At 39.3% G+C, this 12,737-nt stretch overlaps 1 protein-coding gene across 4 annotated transcripts in view; it reads right to left on the minus strand.

Moving 5' to 3' along the window:
• The window catches only part of eef1da (eukaryotic translation elongation factor 1 delta a (guanine nucleotide exchange protein)), a 30,072-nt gene that overhangs the window by 1,303 nt on the left and 16,032 nt on the right, over positions 1-12,737 (minus strand). For 2 of the 4 annotated variants that reach the window (XM_062023712.1, XM_062023710.1), the window contains 4 exons: positions 7,106-7,162; positions 6,517-6,598; positions 1,408-1,490; positions 1,142-1,342 (listed from right to left, as the gene is read on the minus strand). In XM_062023712.1, coding sequence (XP_061879696.1) covers positions 1,142-1,342; positions 1,408-1,490; positions 6,517-6,598; positions 7,106-7,162 — 423 coding nt within the window. The remainder of the gene's footprint in view (positions 1-1,141; positions 1,343-1,407; positions 1,491-6,516; positions 6,599-7,105; positions 7,163-12,737) is intronic. The other 2 variants (XM_062023713.1, XM_062023711.1) reach the window with 1 other exon arrangement.

The raw sequence follows: 12,737 nt of genomic DNA on the forward strand, positions 1-12,737 counted from the left end.
AAGTGAACCATCCAGACTGTTATCGATGCAAAGTGTAAAAGGCAGCATGTGTGATGGTATGGGGGTGTATTAGTGGCCAAGACATGGGTAACTTACACATCTATGAAGGCACCATTCATGCTGAAAGGTACATACAGCTTTTGGAACAACATCTGCTGCCATCTAAGCGTCGTCTTTTTCATGGACGCCCCTGCTTATTTCAGCAAGACAATGCCAAGCCACATTCAGCACGTGTTACAACAGCGTGGCTTCGTAAAAAAAAGAGTGCGGGTACTTTCCTGGCCCGCCTGCAGTCCAGACCTGTCTCCCATCCAAAATGTGTGGCGCATTATGAAGCCTAAAATAGGACAGCAGAGACCTCGGACTGTTGAACGACTGAAGCTCTACATAAAACAAGAATGGGAAAGAATTCCACTTTCAAAGCTTCAACAATTAGTTTCCTCAGTTCCCAATCGTTTGAGTGTTGTTAAAAGGAAAGGCCATGTAACACAACATGCCCTTTCCCAACTACTTTGTCACGTGTTGCAGCCATGAAATTCTAGGTTAATTATTATTTGCAAAAATAAACAGTTTATGAGTTTGAACATCAAATATGTTGTCTTTGTAGTGCATTCAATTGAATATGGCTTGAAAAGGATTTGCAAATCATTGTATTCCATTTATATTTACATCTAACACCATTTCCCAACTCATATGGAAACGGGGTTTGTATATAAGTCACATTTTTTGGGGAAATGTATTTGATAAAAGCCAACACCAAGAATAGACATTTGAAAGGCAATTTAAAATGTCTAAAGAATAGTGAACAACAGGCTGAATAAGTGTACGTTATATGAGGCATAAATAACCAACTGGTATGTTAACGTAACATATTATGGTAAGAGTCATTCAAATAACTATAACATATAGAACATGCTATACGTTTACCAAACAATCTGTCACTCCTAATCGCTAAATCCCATGAAATCTTATACGTCTAGTCTCTTACGTCAATGACATCAATAATATTATGACATTTTACGCTAATGTGTTCATCATTTCACACATAAGTCGCTCCTGAGTATAAGTCGCACCCCCGGCCAAACTATGACAAAAACTGCCACTTATAGTCCGAAAAATAGGGTAAAGCAGTGTGACTTACGGGCTTGACGTCCAACAAGATGGATGACTTGGCGATCAAGGCGGGCTTCTTGGCTTTCTTGGCAGTGTACGCCTCCACGCGTTCCTGCTTCAGACGAGCCGCCTCTTCATCTTCCTCGTCACTGCCGAACAAGTCAATGTCGTCATCGTCGTCCTCTTGCACCGCCACCTTTTTGGCAGGAGCAGTTTGGACCGGCGCCACCTTGAGGAGAAAGCAGGAATAAGTGGTAGCAGGTGTATCGACGCGGGACTCTCGCCTGCTTCTACCTTGGCTGCAGGTATGTTGGTCTTCTCCAGCTGGACCACTCTGGACTCCAGTTTGTGCAGCGCCGCCCTCATGTCGCCCACCACTGACACACACAACCAGTTAGCTTCAATCATGCCAACATTCAAAAAATAAAAAGTTTAAAAAGGGAACTATGATGATTTTTGTCTTTCGAGTAATGAATGTTGGATAAATCCTGTAAAAAAAAAAAGCCAACTTGACTAAAAAATAAAATGGTGCCGATAGTCCTCTTCCAAATATACTGTATTTAACTTTGTATTTACACTGCAAAATGTGAAATCTAAGTAAGATGAAATATGTCAAACAAGGTTGATATTTGCTCATTTTCTGTCTGATAAGATCATTCTTCTCACTAAGCAGATTTGATGTTAGAGTGTTTTACTTGTTTTAAGTGTTTTGCTCCTAAATGATGTCAGTAAGATATTACAGCTTGTTGCTGAGATTTGATGAGTAAAACATGCTTGAAACTAGAATATCAAGTGTTGCAAAGCTGTGTCATCAACACTCACAAGTAGAAAAGTACTTTTTTAAACTCATCATTTCTTATTTCAAGCATTAAAAAAAAAAAACATTTCACATGTGACATTTCAAACAATTTTGAACAGAAATATTCCATGCACATTCAGATCAATTCTTGAAAATTACAATTAAAAACATGTGCCTTGTTGCCTTTCCATTAAAGGCCTACTGAAAGCCACTACTAGCGACCACGCAGTCTGATAGTTTATATATCAATGATGAAATCTTAACATTGCAACACATGCCAATACGGCCGGGTTAACTTATAAAGTGACATTTTAAATTTCCCGCGAAATATCCTGCTGAAAACGTCTTTGGATGATGACGTTTGCGCGTGACGTCACGGATTGTAGCGGACATTTTGGGACAGCATTGTGGCCAGCTATTAAGTCGTCTGTTTTCATCGCGAAATTCCACAGTATTCTGGACATCTTTGTTGGTGAATCTTTTGCAATTTGTTTAATGAACAATGGAGATAGCAAAGAAGAAAGCTGTAGGTGGGAAGCGGTGTATTAGCGGCCGGCTGCAGCAACACAAACACGTAGTGGCTACGTCGTAGCCGGTGTTTCATTGTTTACATTCCCAAATTATGACAGTCAAGCTTTACCATTGGCCTGTGGAGAACTGGGACAACAGAGACTCTTACCAGGAGGACTTTGAGTTGGATACGCGGTATCGTGAGTACGCAGCTGCGGCTTCCAAACATTTGATCGCTTGCCCGTCCGTGCGTGCCGCTATGTGCATGTCACGTACGTAACTTTGGGGAAATATATGTGCTGTATGAACTTTACAGAGGTGAACGGTACTTTGGGCTGTGGGATTGAGTGTGTTGTGCGGGTGTTGGAGTTGTATTGGTGGGTTATATGGATGGGAGGGGGGAGGTGTTTGTTATGTGGCATATTAAATATAAACCTGGTTGTGTTGTGGCTAATAGAGTATATATATGTCTTGTGTTTATTTACTGTTGTAGTCATTCCCAGCTGAATATCAGGTCCCACCCGCCTCTCACAGCATCTTCCCTATCTGAATCGCTTCCACTGCCCTCTAGTCCTTCACTCTCACTTTCCTCATCCACAAATCTTTCATCCTCGCTCAAATTAATGGGGTAATCGTCGCTTTCTCGGTCCGAATCTCTCTCGCTGCTGGTGGCCATGATTGTAAACAATGTGCAGATGTGAGGAGCTCCACAACCTGTGACGTCACGCTACTTCCGCTACAGGCAAGGCTTTTTTATCAGCCACCAAAAGTTGCAAACTTTATCGTCGATGTTCTCTACTAAATCCTTTCAGCAAAAATATGGCAATATCGCGAAATGATCAAGTATGACACATAGAATGGATCTGCTATCCCCGTTTAAATAAGAAAATCTCATTTCAGTAGGCCTTTAAGAACAATAAACTAGTTTTTAGTATAAGTTTGCTGGTTTGAAGAAATGTAATGCCGAGTGCATATCATTATGTCAAGATAATGGCACTAGCATTTACTTCATTTAAAGGCCTACTGAAATGATTTTTTTTTATTTAAAGGGGAATAGCAGATCTATTTTATGTGTCATACTTGATCATTTCGCGATATTGCCATATTTTTGCTGAAAGGATTTAATAGAGAAAATTGACGATAAAGTTCGCAACTTTTGCTCGCTGATAAAAAAGCCTAGCCTGTAGCGGAAGTAGCGTGACGTCACAGGAGCTAGTATTCCTCACAATTCCCCGTTGTTTACAATGGAGTGAGAGAGATTCGGACCGAGAAAGTGACGATTACCCCATTAATTTGAGCGAGGAACGTTACAGTGAAGGACTTGAGAGGCAGTGCAGGACGTATCTTTTTTCGCTCTGACCGTAACTTAGGTACAAGCTGGCTCATTGGATTCCACACTCTCCTTTTTTTATTGTGGATCACGGATTTGTATTTTAAACCACCTGGGATACTATATCCTCTTGAAAATGAGAGTCGAGAACGCGAAATGGACATTCAGTGCCTTTTATCTCCACGACAATACATCGACGAAATGCTTTAGCTACGAGCTAACGTGATAGCATCGTGCTTTAACTGCATATAGAAACAAAAAAATAAAGGATAGAAGGAAGGATAGATAGAAAATCAACAATACTATTAAACCATGGACATGTAAATACACGGTTAATGCTTTCCAGGCTGGCAAAGGTTAACAATGCTGTGCTAACGACGCCATTGAAGCTAACTTAGCAACTTAGCAACGGGACCTCACAGAGCTATGCTAAAAACATTAGCTCTCCACCTACGCCAGCCAGCCCTCATCTGCTCATCAACACCCGTGCTCACCTGCGTTCCAGCGATCGGCAGAAGGACGAAGGACTTCACCCGATGCATTTGGCGGCCCGGAGACGTAGGAAGTCAAGGTGAGGTCGGCAGCTAGCGCGGCTAGCGCTCCAACAAAGTCCTCCTGGTTGTGTTGCTGTAGTCCGCTGCTAATACACCGATCCCACCTACAACTGTCTTCTTTGCAGCCTTCATTGTTCATTAAACAAATTGCAAAAGATGTCCAAAATACTGTGGAATTATGAAATGAAAACAGAGCTTTTTGTATAGGATTCTACGAGGTACCATAACTTCCGTTACTCTGACTTCGTCACGCGCATACGTCATCATACCGCGACGTTTCAGCCGGATATTTCCCGGGAAGTTTTAAAATGTCACTTTATATAAGTTAACCCGGCCGTATTGGCATGTGTTGCAATGTTAAGATTTCATCATTGATATATAAACTATCAGACTGTGTGGTCGCTAGTAGTGGCTTTCAGTAGGCCTTTAACAATATTTTTCAACATATTGAGCAAAAAGGTCTTTTTTTTGTACTAAGAAAAGTGCACTTGTTATTAGTGAGAATATACTTATTTTAAGCTATTTTGGGGTTCATTGAGGTTAGCTAATTAGGGTCCGCCCTGTAACCAGTACAAAGGACTCCCTGTGGGAGTCCTTTGTACTGGTTACAAAGGAACCTATTGTTATTGTAAGGTTTTAATATTATTCTTTATTATTTTTCCGCAGCTTTGCACACTACTTTGCCCCCCTTAACATGCTTCAAAACTCACCAAATTTGACACACATAGAAAAACGTGCCCCAACCACTTTAGTAAAAAAACCAAACCCCAAAAATCAAAACTGCGCTCTAGCGCCCCCTAGGAAAAAAACAAAAACAAACTGCCTGTAACTCCCACTAGGAAGGTCGTAGAGACAAGAAATAAAAACCTGTATGTAGGTCTGACTTAGACCTACAATTCATAATTTCACATCCTCGGGCAAAAACCAACAGGAAGTTGGCAATTTCCCATTTTGGACAAAAATGTACTAAAAACACTCCTATTTACGTCTTTGACCTCTAATTTGACCCCCTTAAAATACTTCAAAACTCACCAAACTTCTCACTCACATTGGGACAGTTAGAAATTGCGATCTAAAAAAAAAACCGAACCCCAAAACTCAAAATTGTGCTCTACATAATTTTTGAAGAAAACAGAGCAAAAACTGCTCCTCAGAGGAAAACTCAGACAAAACTGCTTGTACCGGTCACCAAACATCAAACATTATCTCCTCCAAGGGCGTTTGTCGTTTCGGCTTCAAACTGCTACAGGAGAGAGATTGAACCCTTCTGATTAAAAGTTGTGAAGGGAATTTTGATACGTGCTACAGTTTTGATTTTACGAGCCTTCAAAGACCCGCAGCACTAAAGTTGCTCCGCTGCTGTTGTTTTAAGATGGCTGCTTAAAAGCAAAAAGCGCCAGCGTGAGCACAGAACGTAGAGAAGGTAGTACACTACACAACTTCCTCTAACTCCCAGTACCAATATCGTAGAGACACGAAACAAAAACCTCTATGTAGGTCTTACTCCGGACTACCACTGAACAAAAGTATTGGGACACCTAGGACTAGCACCTGACAAAATGCGGACCCGACCAACGCTGCTTGCAGCTTTAATTTGACTTGTTTTGGAAAGTCTTGACAATTGGCAGATAATTTTGCTTAGTTCAAATAAAATACTCCTCATTTTTTATGTTTTTTTCTTGTTTTTGAACACTGACTTTTTGCCGTGTATAAACCACACAATTTGATATTCCGTGGTTTCATTAGCAATGTAAAAAAGCCTCCTCAGTCTTGCAGACACTAAGTTAAAAAAGGAAGAAGAGTACATGTCGTATTTGCTGATGTTGCTCTGTTGTTGTTGTTGTTGTGTTTGCTGTTGTTGTTTTTGTCTCTCTGTCTCAATCCCCCTCTTGTCCCCACAATTCCCCCCTCTGTCTTCCTTTTTCTCTCTTTCTATCCCCTCCTGCTCCGGCCCGGCTGCACCAAATGATAATATAAATACATTTAATAAAGTCAAAATACAAGTAAGGCAACAAGAGAAGTATCCTACACTTCTCTTTTGTAAAGTAAATCTGAACAGCCGATATGGGCATCTACATCTGCTATATGATTTGCCCGAGAAGCTGGGCAGGACATTATAAAAAAAATAAAAAATAAAAAAAAAAAAAGGAAGAAGGTATGTAGCGCACAAGGAAGTGGTTTAAATCAGTGTGCTTGTTTAAATGTGCCACCTTTGTGCAAAGTCTGGTTCTCCAGCTCCAGGCTCTTCATGCGTACAATCAGCTCCTGGTCTCCAGCTGCATGTGAAGACGACTGTGGGAGGAAGAGTAAATATTAGCGAGGAGAACAAAAGTCATGTCATTTCATGAGTTGATTAGCATGTTTTAATTTCATGAGCTCAGTCCATTTTTCTTGCAGGCTCAATTTGATGATTTTTGTGGTCGTACTTCAGATCTCAACTAATGACAAAGTTATTCCTCTTTTCAAATACAACACAATTGCTTTTAAAAAGTTTAGTGAATGATTTGTATTCATCTTCTAGTTTGTCAATAGAAACTTTCACGTTGAGATCTCAACTACAATTACACAGCATAAACATCATTAGTGCACATAATGCAATGCAGTGAAATACAATGTGCATAATTAAGCAACAAATCAGCCTCTTTTGACAGTGATGATGATGATGATGATGATGATGATGCAGCAAAAACAAAAAAGGCAGCACAATTATAAAATGGCGAGTGTGTGATCAAGCATGGAAGGCATCTTTAACTCAAATGGTCCGTCACAGCACACACACTTCCAACAACACACACTTACGTTTCTGTGCTGGCGCTTTTGTGGGCGCCCTTTGGCCTGCTGCCCGCCACTTTTCACCTTAAAAAGGTAGGCGATGGGAGGACCAAGAGAATGTTAAAGAAAACCAAACTTTAGTCCTACATTTTAGCGCTGAAAGAAAAGAGCAATTTTAAGTCATGTTTGCACCGTCTTGCACTAAAGTACAATATTATGAAACAATGTCCTGCAGGATGGAGTTAGCTCTCCTCTCGTGTGTGTGTGTGTGTGCGTGTGTGTGTGTGTGTGTGTGTGTGTGTGTGTGTGTGTGTGTGTGTGTAGGGCTGCACGATTAACTGAAATCAATTTATGGAAGTAATATTGTTGCAAAAGTGTATCTCAATCTGTGCGTGTGAAATCCAATTCACGGTTGTGTCTGTGCATTAATGTGTGTGTGTGTGTGTGTGTGTGTGTGTGTGTGTGTGTAATCAGATTTGCGTGTGTGTTGTCTGTAAAAAAATATATCCGTCTGTGTTTTTAGATCGGCCGGTGTGTGAAGCAGGAACCCTCCATTGCAGGGGTCACCAACCTTTTTGGGCTACTTCTTGGGTAGTGATTAATGCGAAGGGCTACCAGTTTGATACACACTTAAATAAATTGCCAGAAATAGCCAATTTGCTCAATTTACCTTTAACTCTATGTTATTATTATTAGTAATTAATGATATTTACACTTAATTGAATGGTTTAAAAGAGGAGAAAACACAAAAAAAATGACAATTACATTTTGAAACGTAGTTTATCTTCAATTTCGACTCTTTAAAATTCAAAATTCAACCGAAAAAAAGGAGAAAAACTAGCTAATTCGAATCTTTTTGAAAAAATTAAAAAAAGAGTTTATGGAACATCATTAGTAATTTTTCCTGATTAAGATTGATTTTAGAATTTTGATGACATGTTTTAAATAGGTTGAAATCCAATCTACACTTTGTTAGAATATATAACAAATTGGACCAAGCTATATTTCTAACAAAGACAAATCATTATTTCTTCTAGATTTTCCAGAACAAAAATTTTAAAAGAAATTCAAAAGACTTTGAAATAAGATTTAAATTTGATTCTACAGATTTTCTAGATCTGCCAGAATAATTTTTTGGAATTTTAATCATAATAAGTTTGAAGAAATATTTCACAAATATTCTTCGTCGAAAAAACAGAAGCTAAAATGAAGAATTATATTAAAATGTATTTATTATTCTTTACAATAAAAAAAACAAGTTTACTTGAACATTGATTTAAATTGTCAGGAAAGAAGAGGAAGGAATTTAAAAGGTAAAAAGGTATATGTGTTTAAAAATCCTAAAATCATTTTTAAGGTTGTATTTTTTTCTCTAAAATTGTCTTTCTGAAAGTTATAAGAAGCAAAGTAAAAAAATGTATGAATTTATTTAAACAAGTGAAGACCAAGTCTTTAAAATATTTTCTTGGATTTTCAAATTCTATTTGAGTTTTGTCTCTCTTAGAATTAAAAATGTCGAGCAAAGTGAGACCAGCTTGCTAGTAAATAAATACAATTTAAAAAATAGAGGCAGCTCACTGGTAAGTGCTGCTATTTGAGCTATTTTTAGAACAGGCCAGCGGGCTACTCATCTGGTCCTTACGGGCTACCTGGTGCCCGCGGGCACCACGTTGGTGACCCCTGCTCTATTTTTACACCTGACTTTTGCAACTCTTCTGCTGTGCAGGAGTTGTCGGTCTGTAACTTCATCTTGCCTTTCCTTATACTCACCACTAGTTGGCGCCTTGCTGGTGCTGCCATTGAAGCCAAGAACTATGGACTTTTCATCACTTGCTGTAAATAAGCGTTCATGTTTTAGCAGTAACTTGGTGGTCATGTAATGATGTCAGAGGCCGAAATGATCACGTTTCTTCCGCCGGGAGCGAGGCTTTTTTCATATGTGAGTGAAGGCTGATCTCATCCAGCTTAAACAATCATTTTAGCCTTTTGTCATGACATGATCACACATTTGAATACTTCTCACTAGTAACACTGTTTGTCACTGCTAAAACATGAACATTTATTTACAGCAAGTGATGAAAAGTCCATAGTTCTTGGCTTCAATGGAAACAGGAGTGTAAGTGGCTGAAAGGCGCCAACTAGTGGTGAGTAAGGTCAAGTTACTGACAAATCCTTCTACACTTTCAAATCGCTGCACAAGTCACGTGTGAAAAGAAAGCCAATAGAGTTCCTGCTTCAAACTTCTATTTTATATACGTGCTTATCAAAATACAGACAGATTATTATTATTTTTTTTACACAGACAAATCATAATACGAACAGACAACTTAAAACAGCCCTGCAATGAGGTGGCCACTTGTCCAGGGTGTACCACCTACTGCCCCAATGCAGCTGAGATAGGCTCCAGTGACACCCCCAAGCGGTAGAAAATGGATGGACAACTTAAAACACACACACGTATCTGATAACACAGACACACATTAGTACACACTAGGGTTGTACAGTATACCGGTATTGGTATAGTACCGCAATACTAATGAATCATATTCCGTACTATGCCGCCTCTAAAAAGTACCGATCCGCCACCTTCCCCCTGGTTTACGAGCAAAGGAGCATGTTGGGCAGCGCATACACACAGAGTACTTACAAGCAGACACAGTGTGTAGACAGAAAAGAGAGAATGGACGCATTTTGGTGTAAAAAGTAAAGATAAAGGTGAAGTTATAACACTGAAACACCCTCAGGAAGAGCTGCTTTAACACATGCGGCTAACATCCATCCACAGTGTTTTAGCTACTTCTAAATCACTAATCCTGGTCTCCATGGTGACAAATAAAGTACGTTTCTTACATGTATCATCACTGGAGGATGAGGAATAGCTAAACATGCTTCACTACACACCGTAGCTCACCGGCGTCACAATGTAAACAAACGCCATTGGTGGATCTACACCTGACATCCACTGTAATGATACCAAGTACAGCAGCGTCACAATGTAAACAAACACCATGGGTGGAGCTAAACCTGACATCCACTGTAATGATACCAAGTACAGCAGCGTATTTAGTCGATACTACTATAATTACATTTATATTTTTTGGCATCACAACATCTTACTTTTTTTTTAATGTACCGTAATTTCCGGACTATAAGCCGCACCTGACTATAAGCCGCACCAGCTAAATTTAGGGGAAAATACAGATTGCTCCATATATAAGCCGCACCCGACTATAAGCCGCAGGGTTTTGATGTGTAATTAGCGTAGTATATAGAGGTTCCTGCTACCACGGAGGGGATTGTCGGGACAGAGATGACTGTTTGGGAACGCAAATCGTCCCATTTATTAACAATAAATCTTTCAATCATTCAATCAAACTTTCACATCTTTGACATGGCGAACAGCATTCGTGCAGAGTACAAATAATACAACGGTGCAAAGTAATACAAAGTACTCGCCTGTACGTTATCAAAATAACCAGCCTACCGGTATATGAAAAGTCAGTCTTTAATCATTGTGTCATCGTCTTCCTCCTGCGTACTAAAACCACCGAAATCCTCTTCGTCGGTGTCGGAGAAGAACAGGCCGTAAATAAGCCGCACCCTTGTATAAGCCGCAGGGACCAGAACGAGGGGAAAAAGTAGCGGCTTATAGTCCGGAAATTACGGTATATAATGTTTATAAAGTCAGTAAATACGTCCCTGGACACATGAGGACTTTGAATATGACCAATGTATGATCCTGTAACTACTTGGTATCACATCCATACCTAAATGTGTGGTATCATGCAAAACTAATGTCAAGTATCAAAGAAGAGAAGAATAAGTGATTATTACATTTTAACGGAAGTGTAGATAGAACATGTTAAAAGAGAAAGTAAGCAGATATTAACAGTAAATGAACAAGTAGATTAATAATCCATTTTATACAGTTTGTCCCTCATAATGTGTATAAAATAATAGGTGTATAAATGACACAATATGTTACTGCATACGTCAGCAGACTAATTAGGAGTCTTTGTTTGTTTACTTACTACTAAAAGACAAGTTGTCTATTTTATTTAAGGACTAAATGACAATAATAAACATATGTTTCATGTACTCTAACATTTCTTGTTAAAATAAAGCCAATAATGACATTTTTTGTGGTGCCCTTTATCTAGTAAAGTACCCAAAAAATGTTGGTACTGCTACCAAAATATTGGCATGTGGACAACAGTAGCACACACGCACGTGAATGAGATTACACGCAGAGATTGACATACAAACACGTTCGCTACAAGAATACTTCACTATGGAATCGACATTAGCCGCAACAAGCAGAGTCCCCGAGTCTCCCACGTTTGAGTGACAGCTGTTGATCTTCTTGGCCTGCTGGCTAATACAAAGTACATCTTCTGGCTAATACAAAGTACATCTTCTGGCTAATACAAAGTACATCTGCTGGCTAATACAAAGTACATCTGCTGGCTAATACAAAGTACATCTTCTGGCTAATACAAAGTACATCTTCTGGCTAATACAAAGTACATCTTCTGGCTAATACAAAGTACATCTTCTGGCTAATACAAAGTACATCTTCTGGCTAATACAAAGTGCTCACAGGAAGCAGCAGTGCTAATAAACACTTGCACTTTGCCTCGTTACTGTGTCGTATTTGCAAACAGTCGAGAAGTCAATTAAAAATACATTAAAATAAATTTGCGTCTATTAGAAAGTTGGGATGTCACTATTGTTACTACTTTTTATTTGTCACAATATGCCTAAAATGAATCACTAAGCTCAACAAAAAGAGACATGATGTAACTGTGGACGCAGTCAAATAATTGGCCAAAAAAACAAAATCCACTGTTAAAAGCAGAATATGAGGGAAATGGACATATGGAAGTGAAGTGTTGTCAGTAGTCATGTGTACATGGACAACATGTATTTAATCTGTCATCCGGATTAGAATGTTCCGGTGTTCATGGACCCTGAAAGAAGTGATCTGATTATGTTGTGCATTTTCATGCATCACACCTTAAATTGCTATTTTCCACGCAGACATGCGCAGAATCTAAAATAAACAGAAAGGTGCTTTTATTTGTGCAACAGCGCCATCTTTTGGACTAGTTTGCTCACTGCAGGTGCTGAAGACTACTTTTTTAAATGTTTATTTACCCAGGAAAAAACTCCCATTGAGATTAAAACCTCATTTTCAAGAGAGTTCTGGCTAAGAGGCAGCAAAGTTACACATTAAAGGCCTACTGAAAGCCACTACTAGCAACCACGCAGTCTGATAGTTTATATATCAATGATGAAATCTTAACATTGCAACACATGCCAATACGGCCGGGTTAACTTATAAAGTGACATTTTAAATTTCCCGGGAAATATCCGGCTGAAACGTCGTGGTATGATGACGTATGCGCGTGACGAAGTCAGTTTAACGGAAGTTATGGTACCCCGTAGAATCCTATACAAAAAGCTCTGTTTTCATTTCATAATTCCACAGTATTCTGGACATCTTTTGCAATTTGTTTAATGAACAATGAAGGCTGCAAAGAAGACAGTTGTAGGTGGGATCGGTGTATTAGCGGCGGACTACAGCAACACAACCAGGAGGACTTTGTTGGAGAGCAGACGCGCTAGCCGCCGACCTCACCTTGACTTCCTACGTCTC

This window comes from Entelurus aequoreus, linkage group LG16 (assembly GCF_033978785.1).
Source record: "Entelurus aequoreus isolate RoL-2023_Sb linkage group LG16, RoL_Eaeq_v1.1, whole genome shotgun sequence".
Lineage (NCBI taxonomy): Eukaryota > Metazoa > Chordata > Actinopteri > Syngnathiformes > Syngnathidae > Entelurus > Entelurus aequoreus.